This window comes from Mobula hypostoma, chromosome X2 (genome assembly GCF_963921235.1).
Source record: "Mobula hypostoma chromosome X2, sMobHyp1.1, whole genome shotgun sequence".
Classification (NCBI taxonomy): domain Eukaryota; kingdom Metazoa; phylum Chordata; class Chondrichthyes; order Myliobatiformes; family Myliobatidae; genus Mobula; species Mobula hypostoma.
In genome coordinates, this window is record NC_086129.1 from 22,105,875 (window position 1) to 22,124,194 (window position 18,320).

The 18,320-nt window shown below is 41.7% G+C and overlaps 1 protein-coding gene across 3 annotated transcripts in view; it reads left to right on the forward strand.

Moving 5' to 3' along the window:
* The window catches only part of srpra (SRP receptor subunit alpha), a 70,791-nt gene extending 60,155 nt beyond the window's left edge, over positions 1-10,636 (forward strand). For all 3 annotated transcript variants that reach the window (XM_063038223.1, XM_063038224.1, XM_063038225.1), the window contains 4 exons: positions 2,076-2,289; positions 3,664-3,827; positions 8,549-8,647; positions 10,135-10,636. In XM_063038223.1, coding sequence (XP_062894293.1) covers positions 2,076-2,289; positions 3,664-3,827; positions 8,549-8,647; positions 10,135-10,263 — 606 coding nt within the window. In that variant the 3' untranslated portion in view covers positions 10,264-10,636. The remainder of the gene's footprint in view (positions 1-2,075; positions 2,290-3,663; positions 3,828-8,548; positions 8,648-10,134) is intronic.
* Positions 10,637-18,320: the final 7,684 nt, after the last annotated feature.

Here is an 18,320-nt window from a genome sequence, read left to right on the forward strand (position 1 = left end):
TCTTCAGTGTCTTGCACCTCCGTGTTTCTTCTCTCTTTTGGGTTGAATTGCAACCCTCCAACCTGTAGGAACCATTTCACAATCTTTAAACTTTTCCCTCAAGTCCTCTTAAAATGCCTTCCTCTCGCCCTAAATTTATGTCACCTTGCTTTTGTAATCACTACTATGGGGAAAACTATTCTGATATCTGCCCTTGCAGATTGGTAAAGCCTCTTGCACCAAAGCAATCCCGGTCTATGTTGGAGAGTTACATTCCCCCACTGCTATCGCTCTTACACTTTTATGTGATTTGCTTACTATCTGTTCCTCTAATTTCCACTAACCATTGTCAGTTGCATAATCTAACACAGCAAAATGACCACCCTTCTCTTAATTCTAACATCTACCATAGGGCCTCAGTAGACACTCTGAGGTCTGGATGTCCTCTCTGCCATTATTAAGCTGACAATCCAGCACTTCCCTCAACTGTGTGCCCATTATCCCAATTGCAAGTGCTGATTTGTGCTCTAAATTCATATGACTTGCCTGTGATTGAGAAAGCTAATTGAATGCCATTGTTTATTGCTAGGGGAGGTTGATTTTCAGTTGCATGGATGGGAGCACATCCAGAATATTGTGTTCAGTGCTGGTCTCCTTACTTAAGAAGGTGGTTCTTGCAATGGGATCAGTTCAGAATAAACTAATACGTGAAATGGGAAGATTGCGTTTGGAGGGAAGGCCATGAGCAGAATTAGCCCATTTGGCCCATTGAGTCTGCTGCACTATTCAATTATCGCTGACCTATTATCCTTCTCAACCCCACTCTCCTGACCCTTTGACTAACTAAGAACCTATCAACCTCCACTTTAAATACACCCATTGACTTGGCTTCCACAGCCGTCTGTGGCAATGAATTCCACAGATTCACCACTCTCTGGCTTAAGAAATTCCTCCTCATCTGTGTTCTAAAGGGTTGGTTTTCTATTCTGAGGCTGTGCCCTCTGTCCTAGACTCCCCCATTATAGGAAACATTCTCTTCATATTCACTCTATCTGGGCCTTTCAGTATTTGATAGATTTCAATGAGACTCTTCTCTCTCCCCGCGCCCCCCCCCCCCCCAATTCTTCTAAACTCCAGTGAATATAGGCCCAGAGCCATCAAACACTCCTCATTCCCAGTATCATTCTTGTGAACCTCCTCAGGACTCTCTTCAATGCCAGCACATCCTTTCTTAGATATGGGCCCAAAATTGCCCACAATATTCTCAGAGCAGGTTTGGACAATCCACTAGATTGTGACTTGATTAAAATGTTGATTCTGTAGGTTCTTGACACAGTGAATGTGAGAGAATGTTCCCTCCTGTGAAAGAATCCCAAATTTGGGGCTACTATTTTAAAAAAAAAAATTGTTTCCCATGTAAGACAAGAGTCTTTATTTTCTCCTGAGACTTGAGTCTTTGGAACTTCCTAAATGGACAGCAGAAATAGAATGTTTGAATATTTTAAGGCAAATGGAGGTGGTTTCCTTGAAGGCACGGGAGTAAATGATTAACAGGTGTGTGGGAATATCAAACTGAGATTGTCATTAGATTAGCCCCAATATTATGATTGCTGGGTCAGACTCGAGAGCAGGGGTTCCCAACATTTTTTATGCCATGGGCCCCTACCATTAACTAAGGGGTCCATGGACCCAGGTTGGGAACCCTTGCTCTGGAGACTGAGTAACCTGCTCCTGTTTCCATTTTTCACATTTGAAATCATTTTGGTCTGTTAATATTTTAAACCAGCATGCTGTACTAAAAAATTCAATCCATGCGTGGAATTCATCATGATCATCGTGATGACATGCATCAATTACTTTTTATTCTAGGAATTCATGAAGGGGTATTCTTTATCACATCATTTTTATTTCTCCTAATTCTTCCCTGTTTTCTCTCACTGTTAATACAAAGTTCATTTATATCATCAGTTATTAAGGCAAATGCATTTTGCAATCTGTGAAAATAAAAACACTCAGTGCTGTTAGTCTCCAGCAAAAGTAATCAGCATCTGAATGGGAAGGTGTTATCATTTGTGCTCTGTCTTTGCTTCCTGCAGATCAGCTTCTGGCTGATGGAAAATGGATTTCGGGTTCTTATTGCTGCTTGTGACACTTTCCGTGCTGGAGCTGTAGAGCAGCTCAGAACTCACACTCGCCGCCTGATTGCCCTACACCCTCCAGAGGAACACAATGGTCAAAACATGGTCCAGCTGTTTGAGAGAGGTTATGGGAAGGATGCTGCTGGCATTGCAATGGAGGCTATTGCATTTGGTAATTTTTTTGATTATTAAAAATCCATTTTCTATTTTCTTCACTATCTAAACCTGCTTGCACTTTGCCAAGCTGTCACTTTGTATTAGTTGTTTTACTTTAAATCTGTTTTTATCTTTCTGCAGTACTGCTTAAGTATTATTTTTCAATCAGAGTTACTGTTCTCCAGTTGAAATATTTTCACTGTTTGAAGGTCATTCTTATCCTCCTGACCAGAACTAGTGATATCAAAAACTAATTGATTGTTTATGTAGTAAGATATTGTAACATGCTAAATAGCTTCCACAATGGCAGCTTAATACACTGTGTGCCCTGTTATCTGTGAAGCAATTGGAGATGCCATATAAAGAGACCATTTAGCTTATTTGCATTCTTGCTGGCCAAAAATAAGAGCTATGGATCCAATTGCATTTGTCTGCTCTTTGCCCTTAGCACATCAAGTATTTCATTAGTTATTTTTCTGATACTCTTGTACTGTATGCTACTTGGTTCCCAAAGAAAACAAATCCAGCCTAGTTAATCATTACTCCTAACTAAAATTCTGCAGGACCACCACTACCAGAAATTTTCTTTGCACTCTTTCCAGTGCTATTACATTTCCTATACTCTAGTGCTTTTGTACAGATCTTACATGAACTTGCAGGTCTTAAATTCTGAAGCTGTTAGGACCATGTATCATCTACAAATCTTTCTGGTTTCATATCTCTGAATTAAAAGTGATTTGTTTTTAATTAAAAAAATTTTTTTTTACTGTTTTTAAACTTCTGACGCATGTTTATAGAATTCTGCAAATCAAAAATAAAGGTGTTGAGCAGAATTTTTCCAAAGCTCTCAGTAGCTATTGTAGTTTTTATTGATGCAATAAATCCAATGAACCATAGGTATTTATTTTCCAGACCATTACAGGTACATGGAAAATACTTTTCTGAAAGAAATGGGAATCCTTGGAGAAATAGGGGTTCAGTTTGTCATTCTATTTACAAACCTGGAACTTTTTCAAGTGTGCCTGTACTTAATTGGAGAATGCTTTTAGATGTTCTACTTAGGCATAACCAAACTGAGGAACAGGCCCCTGTCTATTAGACAATACAATATAACTCCAGCACAATGAACCAGATTTTCCTAAACAAAGGTTTAAAGTTGAGTCTGTCAGTACAGACTGAAGCAATTATTGACTTCTGATCTGAAGACTTGTTGGAAACTGATTCTCAATTGACAAAATGAATTAATATTCACAAGAAAATTAAAACAAACATTAGTTCTCTTCAGCTCAGCTTTTTTTTCTACTATTTGGCTTGATGACTTCTAAATGTAGTTTTCTCATAGACAAGTTTAATGTTGGTTTAATGTTTAAAATGTGTATTTCTTTCGCAGCTCGAAATCAGAGCTTTGATGTGGTTCTGATAGATACTGCGGGTCGTATGCAGGACAATACTCCCTTAATGACAGCTCTTGCCAAACTCATTGCCATTAATATGCCAGATCTGGTATTATTTGTTGGTGAGGCATTGGTAGGAAATGAGGCGGTGGATCAATTGGTGAGTATTGATTGCTGTTTATCACTCGCAATAACAATTAGGCTCATTCTCTTTGCACACATCTCCCCATGTTATTTAATAACCGACTTATAAACACTAATTCACTGAGTGTTGTTATGTAATTACCTTGAATTCCTTCCCCAACAGCACTTTGGGAGTACTTTCACCAGATCTGCAGTGGTTCAAGAAGACAGTTCCCTTCCTTTTAAGGCAATAGGGGTGGGGGAAAATGATGGACTTGTCAACCACACCCAGATCCTACAAAAGAAAAGAAAATCTTAACTCTTGTTATTATGAATAAAGTAGGCCATTTTATTTTGTATGGCTCAAAATATTCTTCCACTAAGAGATTATGCAGATGCTGGAAATCAGGTAAAACATACAAAATGCTGAAGCAACTCAGGTCAGGTAGCATCTATGTAACTACAGATGGAGCGAAGTTGCTCGACAAAGTGATTTTTTTTTTCTTCCGCCCCCACCTACATTGGGTCTCACCAATGTAGAGGAGGTTGCACCGGGAGCACCAGATACAGTATCACTTATTCTTGCAAGCGGCCAAAATGCTATACTTGCTCATTCACCACCTCCCTTGCCTCTATTCAGGGCTCCAAACAGTCCTTCCAGGTGAGACAACACTCCACCTGTTGTGGTCGTCTACTGTATCCGGACCTCCTAATGTTACCTTCTCTGGTGAAACCTGACGTAGGTCGTTGAGCACCTTCACTCCATTCGTAAAAAGCAGGATTTTCCAATGGCCAATCACTTTAATTCCAGTCCAACATGTCAGTCCATGGCCTCCTTTATTGCCATAATGAGACCACTCTCAAGTTGGAGGAGCAGCACCTTGTATTTCATCTGGGTTGCCTCCCAACCTGATGGCATGAACACAGTTTTCTCTAACTTCTGATAATTTTTTTCCCCGGCCCTTCCCTCTTCTCCCACTCCCTACTCTGGCTCCCCTCTTAACTCTTCTCTTCTCCTCAACTGCCTATCACCTCCCCTGGGTCCCCTCCTCCTTCCCTTTCTCCCATGGTTCACTCTCCTCTCCTATCAGATTCCTTCTTCTCCAGCCCTTTATCTTTAACACCTATCATTTCCCAGCTTATTAGTTCGTCCCTCCCCCACCCACCTGGCTTCACCATAAGACAGAAGAGCAGAATTAGGCCATACAGTCCATCAAGTCTACTCTGCCATTTCATATTAGATTAAAAACCAGACGGTATGGGTTAAGGGTGAAGGGGGAAAAGTTTAAAAGGAGCATTAGGGGGGGCTTCTTCATACAGAGAGCGGTGGGAGTGTGGAATGGGCTGCCAGATGAAGAGGTAAATGCAGGCTCACTTTTAACATTTAAGAAAAACTTGGACAGGTACTTGGATGAGAGGTGTATGGAAGGATATGGTCCAGGTGCAGGTCAGTGGGACTAGGCAGAAAAATGGTTTGGCACAGCCAAGAAGGGCCAAAAGGCCTGTTTCTGAGCTGTAATGTTCTATGGTTCTAGATTGGATTCAACTTTATTGTCATTGTGCCGAGTAGAGATACAAAGCCAGTGAAATGCAGTTACCATCTGACCAGAAATGCAAAGAATAGTGTTATTTACAAAATAACTGCGAATAAAAAGTAAGTGCTACAGCACACAAATATAAAAGTACTGAGACAGTACAATATGGGTGCAATACTGCTTAGCACTGTGATATGAGGTTCAGCAGGGTCACAGCCTCAGGGAAGTAGCTCTTCCTGTGCCTGCTGGTGCGGGAGTGGAGGCTCCTGTAGCGCCTACCGGATGGGAGGAGAGTAAAAAGTCCATGGTTAGGGTGAGATGCATCCTTGATAATGCTTTTCGCCCTGCCCAGGCAGCGTTTATGGTAAATGTTCTCAATGGTGGGCAATTGAGTGCCGATAATCCGCTGGGCAGTTTTCACCACACTCTGGAGTGCTTTGCAGTCCGATACAGGACAATTGCCATACCACACTGAGATGCAGTTGGTGAGTATGCTCTCAATGGTACAGCAGTAAAGGTCTATCAGTATCTTGGGATAGAGGTGAGCTTTCTTGATGCTCCGCAGGAAATAAAGGCACTGTTGCGCCTTTTTGATTTATTATCCCTCTCAACCCTATTCGACTGCCTTCTCCCCCTAACCTTACACGCCCTGACTAATCGAGAGCCTATCAACCACTGCCTTAAATACTCCAAATGATATGGCCTCCACAGTTGACTGTGGCAACGAATTCCATAGATTTACCACCCTCTGGCTAAAGAAATTCCTGCTCGTCTCTGTTCTAAATGGACAGCCCTCTATTCTGAGGCTGTGCCCGCTGATCCTAAATTCCCCATCATATGAAACATCCTCCCCAAATCCATTCTATCTAGGCTCTCCAGTATACAATAGCTTTCAATGTGATTTGGGGCCCCCCCCCCACCACCACGTTCTTCTAAATTCCAGTGAGTAAAGGCACAGAGCTATCGATCACTCCGCATACGATAAGCTTTTCATTCCTGGAACCTTTCTAGTCAACCTCCTCTGAACCCTCTCCAATGTCAGCACATCCTTTCTTGACAAGAGCCCCAAAACTCTAACCTGCTCGCAATACTCAGGGTTAGGGTTAAGCCTCACCAGTGCCTTACAAAGTCTCAGCATTACAGCCTTGCTTTTATATTCTAGTCCTCTCAAAATGAATGCTAACGTTGCATTTGCCTTCCTCCTCTGACTCAACCTGCAAATTAACCTTTAGGGAATCCTGCCCAAGGCCCTTTGCACCTTGGATTTTTGTTTTTTTTCTCCCTGTTTAGAAAATAGTTTATGCTTATATTCCTTCGACCAAAGTGCATGACCATATATACTTCCCGACACTGTATCCAATCTGCCACTACCTGCGCCTCTGCCTATCTTTGTATTGTCTGCAAACTTGGTCACAAAGCGATCAACTCTATAATCCAAATTATTGACATACAAAGTAGAAAGAACACGACTAGTCACCGGCAGCCAATCAAAAAAGACTTCCTTTATTCTCTCTTTTTGCCTGCCACCAATCAGCCAATGCTCTATCCGTGCTGGTATCTTTCCTGTAATACCGTGGGCTTTTGTATCGTTAAGCAGCCTCGTGTGGCACCTTGTCAAAGGCCTTCTGAAAATCCAAGTACACAACATCCACCGACTCTCCTTTTTTGTCTATCCTTGTTGTTTCCTCAAAGAATTCCAACATATTTGTCAGACAAGATTTCCTCTTAAGGAAACCATGATAACTTTGGTCTATTTTATCATGTGCCTCCAAGTACCCTGGAACCACATTCTTAACAATCAAATCCAACATCTTCCCAACCACTTAAGTCAGGCTAACTGGTCTATAATTTCCTTTCTTCTGCCTCCATCCCTTCTTAAAGATTGGAGTGACATTTGCAATATTCCAGTCTTCTGGAACTATGCCAGAATCTATTGATTCTTGAAAGATTATTGCTAATGCCTTCACAATCTATTTAGCTACCTTTTTCAGAACTCTGGGGTGTAGTCCATCTGGTCCAGGTCATTTATCTACCTTCAAACCTTTGTTTCCCAAGCACCTTCTTCCGCAGTAATAGCAGCTGCCCCCTGATACTCTTGAATTTCTGGTAAACTGGTTTTGTCTTCCACAGAGAAGACTGACGCAAAATACTTAGTTCATCTGCCATTTCCTTGTCCCTCATTACTAGCTTTCCAGCATCATTTTCAAGCAGTCGAATATCTACTCTTGCCTCTCGTACTCATATCTCTGGAAAAAACTTTTGGTGTCCTCATTTATATTATTGACTAGCTTGGCTTAATATTTCATCATCTTCCCCCCCCCTTATGGCTTCTTAGTTGCCTTCTGTTGGTTTTGTAAAGCATCCCAATCCTCTAACTTCCCACTAATGTTTGTGTATTGTATGCCCTCTACCTTTAGAATACTACTACTACTTTGGGATGTATCATCCTGCCCCTTCTGAATCACTCCCAGAAACTCCAGCCGTTGCTGCTCTTGTATCTCTGCTAGTGTCCCCTTCCAATCAATGTTGGCTAGCTCCTCTCTCGTACTTCTGTAATTCCCTTTACTCCACTGTAATATTGATACATCTGACTTTAGCTTCTCCCTCTCAAACTGCAGGGTGAATTCTATTGTATTATGGTCACTGCTTCTGAAGGGTTCCTTTACCATAAGCTCCCTAATCATATCTGTTTCATTACACAACACCCAATTGAGAATAGCTGATCCCCCAGTGGGCTCAACCACAAGCTGCTCTAAAGAGCCCTCTTGTAGGCAGTCGAGAAATTCCCCTTCTTGAGATCCAACAGCAACCTGATTTTCCCAAACTACCTGCACATTGAAATCCCCCATGACAATCATAACATTACCCTTTTGACATGTCTTTTCTATCTCACCTATCATCTTTTGAATTTGTACTCCTTTGCGCCCCCAACCACCTTATTCTGGTTTTTCTTCCCCCTTCCTTTCCAGTCTTGGTGAAGGGTCTCGGCTTAAAGTCGATTGTTTATTCAGTTCCATAGATGCTGGCTGACCTGAGTTTCTCCAGCATTTTGTGTTACTTTCTCCACAATCCAGGTTTAGAAAAAAAATTTATCTGTGCCACTTTTTTTTAAAAGGATGTACGTCTTGTACTTTACTGAAATTCAGCAATATTCCTGTGTACTTTAGTTCAACTTGTTAATATTCTGTGTCTGTAAAATCTGATTTTCTCTCTTTCTCCTAAGGTAAAATTTAACCAGGCTCTAGCTGACCATTCGATGGCTGAAAAACCACGGCTGATTGATGGCATTGTACTGACCAAATTTGATACCATTGATGATAAGGTAATGTTAAAAGGCCCATATTCGCCCCCTCTAATGATAGACCATAAGATATAGGAGGAGAAGTAGGCCATTCAGCCCATTGAGTCTGCTCCGTCATTCAATCATGGGCTGATCCAATTCTTCCAGTCGTCCCCACTCCTCTGCCTTAAATGCACTGAATGACTTGGCCTCCACAGCCGCTCGTGGCAACAAATTCCACAGGTTTACCACCCTCTGACCAAAGTAATTTCTCCGCATCTCTGTTCTAAATAGACGCCCTTCACTCCTGAAGTCGTGCCCTCTTGTCCTAGACTCCCCTACCATAGGAAATAACTTTGTCATACCTAATCTGTTTAGCCCTTTTAACATTCGGAATGTTTCTATGAGATCCTCCCTCATTCTCCTGAACTCCAGGGAATACAGCCCAAGAGCTGCCAGACGTTCCTCATACGGTAACCCTTTCATTCTCGTGAATCTTCTCTGAACCCTCTCCAATGTCAGTATCTCCTTTCTAAAATAAGGAGCCCAAAACTGCACACAATACTCCCAAGTGTGGTCTCACGAGTGCCTTATAGAGCCTCAACATCACATCCCTACTCTTATATTCCATACCTCTAGAAATGAATGCCAACATTGCATTTGCCGCCTTCACCACAGACTCAACCTGGAGATTAACCTTTGGGGTATCCTGCACAAGGACTCCGAAGTCCCTTTGCATCTCTGCATTTTGAATTCTCTCCCCATCTAAATAATAGTCTGCCCGTTTATTTCTTCCACCAAAGTGCATGACCATACACTTTTCCAACATAGTATTTCATTTGCCACTTCTTGGCCTATTCACCTAAACTATCTAAGTCTCTCTGCAGGCTCTCTGTTTCCTCAACACTGAAACATTAACTGAGTTTTTCTAGCATTTTCTGTTTATCATTTAATCGTTTGCCTGAATTGAGAAAAAAAATGCTGAAAATAGCAGCAGAATATCATTCACACCTATGTCTGAAGGCTTCAACCAAGGCCTTTTATAAATGCAACTAGAAATTCTTCATCCACCGATAGTTGGTGTGAGCATAATTATGTTAAACCTGGACTTTGCCTGAACTTACTGCAGTACTGCACTTTCAACATTGTGCTGTATTTCCATTACTAGTAACAAACACAAAGTGACATTCCTTTGTTGTCATCCCAAATTGCAGCCTTGTAATAAATTCAACAGGCAGATTGAGAGAAACGAGCAATTTGTTGTAGTCCTCTTTCTCACGATTATCAGAGTTCTTCCCACAGTTTGTTTTCAATATATTTCCCTATAGAAATTGACCTCAAGTTCTGCAATCTTAATACATTTAATCACATTTTAAAAAAAAAAGTAATTTGTAACTTAGACTAGGTTGTAGCTATTTCAGAGCTTCATGTATAGAAGTCATGGAGGTGATTAGGATGCCTTTTTATTGCTATTTATTACTAAATGCATTTTAATTGACGCTCTTTAATATTTACATTTCCTCATTCAGGTTGGTGCTGCCATTTCTATGACTTACATCACTGGCCAACCAATAGTCTTTGTTGGAACAGGACAGACCTACAATGACTTGCGTAGCCTTAATGCCAAGGCTGTTGTCAGTGCTCTGATGAAAGCTTAACTATCTGCTTTACAACTCTCTTAATGCACCACAGTGCCACCAAATCCTCCAACTTCAGCTTGTCACTTACTTTCTGTGCATAATGGAGGATTGTTGAATTATTATTAAGTGGCATACCTGTTAACGTCGCAACTTCTCCAGCATTGTTCAGTCTGCTGCTCAACCTTCCCCAATTTATTTTAAAAATAAGAACGTAGAGGATATCATCACCTCATCACTCAAGGAAAGAGATCCACTGCTATTCCCTTTTTTTTAAAAAAAGCTGTCTTTAATTCTTAGTGCAATAAACTTGAGTATTGGCTGACTATGAATTACAGAGAAATTGTAAAGAGAATTTATTAAATAAAGCTGCTATAATTGTTATCTATGGTCATGTCATATTGAATTTCAGGGTGTGAATTGAATGGCTGATCCTGTTTCTCTTACTTACATAACAATTTCTGTCACTCCTGAAAAATTTTATTCATTATATACTGTAGAAATGAAGAGTGCTGGAAAAAATGATAAGAAAATACTAGAAATCACAGGCCAGCTACCTGATATGCAGATCATCTTATGCAGCTTAGCTCAGTAGTTCAGACCAATTGGGTTTGTTTAGCTTAGTGTTAGTACATATCTTCCGTTCTTTGCTCATCCTCGTACAAATCAATAGCATAGCTGATTTTTATATTCATTTGTGGAAAAAATGATGTGAAAATTACTTTCAGATCGCCTGTGATTGAATGCAGTTCTTATTTTATAGCTCAGGGAACATTGAAATACAGTTCTATCAGCATTGTGAAAGAGAGCTCTATAATTAGTACAGCTTGCTATTTAGATATTCTTGGATTTCAAGCTATTAAATTTCATAGCTTCCATGAAAGTTTTAAGCTCAGTTTGATTTAAGCAGGTTTTCCAGCCACTCGCCCCCTTTTCAGTGGAATTAACTTTCCTGTAAGTTGCAGTGTTTATTGGTAAGACAATTCCTATACAAGGAGCAATCTGCTATTTTGCATGCAAGTTTGTTTTTACTATGGATATGGCTGGTTAAAAATAGAGCTGTAAAACAAGTTTAAGCTTCTGGAGATTTTGTCAACAAACTAATTTAATAGACCAACTTGAAATCCTCAGGTGGTTTAGTACAATTAAGTTTGTTGCTGATCAGTACTTGTACTTCCTAATATCAAAGGAAAATTACAAGGATATAATCATATTAATGTTTCTGCATTAGAATAAAGCATTTCCAGACATGATATAGTTTTTACTAAAATCTTTAAAGATTGTTTTGACCTTTGTGTCTTTGCCTGGAAGTTAACTATCTGCCCAGAGCGTGAATTTTAAAAAAAGCAACTGGGGCCAGTCGGGACATTTGGCAGGCTTGAAATCATTGGGTTAATTATGTACTTGGCAAGGGCCAATAAAAAGAAGTGAGGTTTAAGACGTTGTGAGAGCGACCATTGTTGAGTGGACAGTGTTGGAGTAGAGAGCTTGCGGCTTCGGTGAGAGAGGTGAAGGCTAAGCTAAGTTTCTCTCATTGTGCAATTAGAGCAGTGGGAATGCCAAGCAGGATAGAAGAATGGTCTTCTTGTGGGATGTCAGAAGATTGAGACCTCCAGTGCCTCTGATGACTATACCTACAAAAAGTGCAGCCAGCTGCAGCTTCTTTGAGACTGCATTAGGGAAATGGAGCTGGATGATCATTTGGGAAGCTGAGGGATTGATTGACAGGTAATATGGGGAGGTAGTTGTGCCTAGGGTACAGGACCCAAGTAATTAGGTGATTGTCAGTAGAGGGAAAGGAGATAGGCAGCCAGTGCAGGGTATGAGTTATACAGCTCTCGTTACATGCACTGAGTTCAACTCTGAGTGAAAATGCAGAAAGTTTGATGTTGATAACTCATCTTCTACCTTAGGCCACAAACTGATCAATCACCCCTGCTGTGGACCACTTTCTGGAGGTCCAAGACACCGACTTCTACAAAGAAGGGATCCGTATGCTCCACAACCGCTGGACTAAGTGTGTAAATGTAGGAAAAATAAATGTGCTAGGTTTTCTAAAATTGACTCCTACCTTAGGCCACAAACTTATCAATCACCCCTCGTACAGTTTAATACATGGCTAAGGAGGTGGTACAGGAGGGAGGACTTGAGATTTTTGGATCATTGGGCTCTTCTAAGGAAGGAGGGACCTGTGTAGAGAGGGTGGTTTGCACCTTATAACAGGAGGGGTATTAATATCCTTATGGGAAGGTTTGCTAATGCTGCTCTGGGGGAGGGTTTCAAACTGCAGTTGTAAGAGCAGATAGTAGAGTGGTTGTGGGGAAAGATGTTGTTAAGCCTACACACAAAATCAGGATTCAAAAGGTTGAGCATAGTGGGACAACTATTCTGCGTTGCATCTATTTCAATGCAAGGAGCATTGTTGGTAAGGCAGATGAGCTTAGAGCATGCATCAGCATGTGGAATTGGCCTAAGGGCTTTACCTTCCACCACATGGGATCAGATGGCAGTGTTTGCTTTATGATTACCTTATCATAGGGCACCGCCATGACCGTTCTGTCTCAGTCCTGCTCCCTGACCTGGAACATCTGGTGGTTAATTGTCATCCATTCAATCTGCTGAGGGGGTTTTCTACCATCATCCTGGTTGCAGTGTACATTCCATCCCTGACCAATGTCAGGCTGGCACTGGAGGAGCTGAGTGGGCACTGTGATCAGCAGTCATAAGACAGTGCACCATATCTTCCTGATCATTGTGAGGGATTTCAACCAGACGAGCTTCAAGTCTCTGACCAACTACTGTCAACATGTCCCCTGTGGAACCAGAGGAGCTAACACATTTGACCACTGTTACACCACCATCAAGAATGCTTAATGTGACATCCCATGCTTGCAGTTTGTCAAGTCCGATCACCTGGCTGTACTTCTACTCCAGGCATACAGGAGTACCATAGCACCAACGGTAAGGGCCACAAAGGTATCGTTAAGAGGGGTGAGAGAATGCTTATAGGACTGCTTTGACTGCTGGTGGAATATTCACTGGAGTGTTCACTGAGATCTTTAATCTCTTTCGCTTTGGCAGTTTGAGGTACCCACCTGCTTCAAGCATGCTTCACTTATACCAGTACCTAAGAAGAACAGGGCACCAATGACTACTGTGCGGCACATCCACAGTCAAGTGTTTTGAGAGACTGGTGCTGAGACATATCAATTTCTGCCTGAGTAGCAACTTGGATCCACTTCAATTTGCCTACAGATTGGACAGCAACAGGTCCACAGCAAGTGCCACTGGCTCTTCACTCAACCCTGGAACATCTGGACAGCCAAGATGCATACATCAGGATGCTCTTTATCGACTACAGCTTGGCATTTAATACTATCATCCCCTCAAACCTAATCAGTAAGCTTCAAGACCTTGGCCTCACTACCTCGTTGCGAATTTGGATCCTCGATTTCCTCGCTTGCAGCCGCCAGTCAATTCAGATTGGTAAAAACATCTCCTCCACAATCTCCATCAGCACAGGTACACCACAAGGCTGTATGCTTAGGCCCCTGCTCTACTTGCTTTACACTTATGACCATGTGCCTAAGCACAGCTCTATTACCATATTCAAGTTTGCTGATGATACCACTATTGTAGGCCAAATCAAAGGTGGTAATGAATTAGCATATAGGAGGGAGATTGAAAATCTGGCTGAGTGGTGCCATAACAACAACCTCTCACTCAATGTCAGCAAGACCAAGGAGCTGATTATTGACATCAGGAGGAAGAAACCGGAGGTCTATCAGCCAGTCATCATCAATGGATCAGGGGTGGAGGGGATGAGCAACTTCAAATTTCCTCAGTGTTATCATTTCGGAGGAACTGTCCTAGGCCCAGCATGTAAGTGTAATTACGAAGAAAGCATAGCAGCATCTCTATTTCTTTAGAAGTTTGTGACATCTAAAACTTTGACAAAATCCTACAAGAAGTAGTGGATAGAGCCCAGTCAATCACAGGTAAAGCCCTCCCCACCATTGAGCACATCTACATGAAGTGTTGTCGCAGGAAAGCAGCATGAATCTTCAGGGACCCCCAGTACCCAGGTTATGCTCTATTCTCACTGCTGCCATCAGGTAGAAGATACAAAGGCCTCGGGATTCACACCACCATGTTGAGGAACAGTTATTACCCCTCAACCATCAAGCCCTTGAACCAAAGGGGATAACTTTGAAATGTTCCCACAACCTATGGGTTTATAAGGACTAATCTCATGTTCTCATTATTTATTACTCATTTATTTATTATTATTATTATTATTATTATTTCTTTCTTTTTGTATTTGCAGTTTGTTGTCTTTTGTACACTGAACACTCAAGTTGACCCAGTCTTTCACTGATTCTATTATGGACTTATTGAGTATGCCCACAAGAAAATTAATCTCAGGTTTATATATGGCGACATATATGTACTTCAATAATACATTTACTCTGAACTCTGACTGGACTATATTCAGGGATTCATCTTTGGATCTGAACAAATATACCACAGTTGTCACCAACTTTGTCAAGACCTGTGTGGATGAGTGTGTGCCTTTGAGAACGTACTGGATGTACCCAACCAAAAGCTGTAGGTAAATCAGGAGATTTATAGTCTCCTGAAGGTTAGATCCGTGGCATCCAAGGCCAGCGATCCAGAACTCTACAGTTAGTTCAGGTATGACCAATGGAAGGCTATCTTAAAGAGCAAAAATGCAATTCTAACATAGCTATCTGGAGAACACAAATATTGTAGAAACCTACTTTTATAATAAAATGAACCTTGAAGTTAAGAGATGCAATTAGATGAATGTGTCAGCTCTGGCAGGGTTTCCAAGCCATTACTTCCTACAAGGCGAAACACGATCATTAATAGCTGTGGTACTTCACTCCCTGCTGTGCTGAGCACCTTTACTGCATGCCTTAAAAACAGATTGCCAGGTATGATGTTGTGGCCATCACTGAATCGTGGCTGAAGGATGGTTGTAGTTGGGAGCTGAATGTCCAAGGTTACATGTTATATCAGAAAGATAGGAAGGTGGGCAGAGGGGGTGGTGTGACTCTACTAGTAAAGAATGGCATCAAATCAGTGGAAAGATGTGACATAGGATCAGAAGATGTTGAATCCTTGTAGGTTGAGTTAAGAAACTGTGAGGGTAAAAGGACCGTGATGGCAGTTATATACAGGCCTCCCAACAGTGGCTGGGAGGTGGACCACAGATTACAACAGGAAATAGAAATGGCGTGTCAAAAGGGCAATGTTATGGTAGTCATGGGAGATTTTAACACACAGGTCGACTGGGAAAATCAGGTTAGTAATGGATCTCAAGAAAGTGAGTTTGTTGAATGCCTAAGAGATAGCTTTTTAGAGCAGTTTCTCACTGAGCCTACTAGGGGATCAGCTGTACTGGATTTGGTGTTAGGTAATGAACCGGAGGCGATTAGGGAGCTTGAGGTAAAAGAACCCTTATGAACTAGTGATCATAATATGATTGTGTTCAGCTTGAAATCTGATGGGGAGAAAGTAAAGTCTAATGTAGCAGTATTTCAGTGGAGTAAGGGAAATTACAGTGGTATGCGAGAGGAGTTGGCCAAAGTAAATTGGAAGGAGCTGCTGGCAGGGATGTCAGCAGAGCAGCAATGGCATGCGTTCCTGGGAAAAATGAGAAAGGTGCAGGACATGTGTATTCCAAAAATGAAGAAATACTCAAATGGTAAAATAGTACAACCGTGGCTGACAAGGGAAGTCAAGGCTACTGTAAAAGCAAAAGAAAGGGTATACAACAAAGCGAAAATTAGTGGGAAGATAGAGGATTGGGAAGTTTTTTAAAAACCTACAGAGAACAACTTTAAAAAAATCATTAGAAGGGGAAAGATGAAATATGAAAGCAAACTAGCAAATAATATCAGAGTGGATAGTGAAAGTTTTTTCAAGTATGCTAAAAGTAAAAGAGAAATGACAGTGGATATAGGACCGCTAGAAAATGAGGCAGGAGAAGTAATAACAGAACAAAGAGATGGCTGCTGAACTAAATGAGTATTTTGCTTCCGTCTTCACTGTGGAAGACATTAGTAGTCTAATGCACCCTAGGGTTCTGAAAGAGGTAGCATAAAAGATTGTGGTGGCAATAGAAATGATCTTTCAAAAATCATTGGACTCTGGCCTGGTGCCAGAGGACTGGAAAATTGCAAATGTTACTCCGCTCTTTAAGAAAGGAGGAAGACAGCAGAACGGAAATTATAGACCAGTTAGCCTGACCTCAGTGGTTGGGAAGATGTTAGAGTCAATTGTTAAGGATGAGGTGATGGAGTACTTGGTGACACAGGACAAGATAGTACAAAGTCAGCAGATTTCCTTCAGGGAAAGTCCTCCCTGATGAACATGTTGGAATTCTTTGAGATTACAAGTAGGATAGATGAAGGGGATGCAGTGGATGTTGTATATTTGGACTTTCAGAAGGCCTTTGACAAGGTGCCACACATGAGGCTGCTTACCAAGTTAAGAACCCATGGTATTACAGGAGAGTTACTAACATGGTTAGAGCATTCGTTGATTGGTAGGAGGCAGCGAATGGGAATAAAAGGATCCTTTTCTGGTTGGCTGCCAGTGACTAGTGGTGTTCTGCAGGGGTCGGTGTTGGGACCACTTTTTATACTGTACATAAATGATTTAGATGATGGAATAGATAGCTTTGTTGCCAAGTTTGCAGATGATACGAAGACTGGTGGAGGGGCAGGTACTGTTGAGGAAATGGGTAGGATGCAGAAGGACTTAGACAGAATGGGCAAGAAAGTGGCAAATGAAATATAATGTTGGAAAATGCATGGTCATGCACTTTGGTAGTAGAAAAAATGTGCAGATTATTTTCTAAACGGGGAGAAAATCGAGGAACCTGAGATACTTGGCAGTCCTTGTGCAGAACACCCTGAAGGAAAACTTGCAGGTTGAGTCGGTGGTGTGAAAGGCAAATGCAGTGTTAGCATTCAGTTCAAGAGGTCTAGGATACAAGAGCAGGGATGTGATGCTGAGGCTTTATAAGGCACTGGTGAGGCCTCACCTTGAGTATTGTGAACAGTTTTGGGCCCCTCATCTTAGAAGAGATGTGCTGGCATTGAAGAGGGTCCAGAGGAGGTTCACAAGGATGATTCCAGGAATGAAAGGGTTATCATACGAGGAATGTTTGATACTCTGGGTCAGTAATCACTGGAATTTAGATTGGGGTGGGGGGGGGGAATCTCATTGAAGTTTTTTGAATGTTGAAAGGCCAAGACAGAGTAGATATGGAAAGGATGTTTCCCATGGTGAGAGAGTCTAGGACAAGAGGGCACAGCCTCAGGATAAAGGGGCGCCCTTTCAAAACAGAGATAAACAAACACAGAAACATAGAAAATCTACAGCACAATACAGGCCCTTCGGCCCACAAAGCTGTCCTTACATGTCCTTACCTTAGAAATTACCTAGGGTTACCCATAGCTGTCTATTTTTCTAAGCTCCATGCACCTAACCAGGAGTCTCTTAAAAGACCCTATTGTATCTGCCTCCACCACCATCGCTGGCAGCCCATTCCACACACTGCCCACTCTCTGTGTATAAAAAAAAAACTTACCCCTGACATCTCCTCTGTATCTACTTCCAAGCACCTTCAAACTGTGCCCTCACGTGCAAGCCATTTCAGCCCTGGGAAAAAGCCTCTCATCTTATACACCTCCATCAGGTCACCTCTCATCCTCTGTTGCTCCAAGGAGAAAAGGCCAAGTTCACTTAACCTACTGTCATGAAGCATGCTCCCCAATCAAGGCAACATCCTTGTAAATCTCCTCTGCACCCTTTCTATGGTTTCCACATCCTTCCTGAAGTGTGATGACCAGAACTGAGCACTGTACTCCAAGCGGTGTCTGACCAGGGTCCTATATAGCTGCAACATTACCTCTCAGCTCTGAAACTCAATCCCATGGTTGATGAAGGCCAATGCACCGTATGCCTTCTTAACCACAGAGTCAACCTGCGCAACAGCTTTGAATGTCCTATGGACTCGGACTCCAAAATCCCTTTGATCCTCC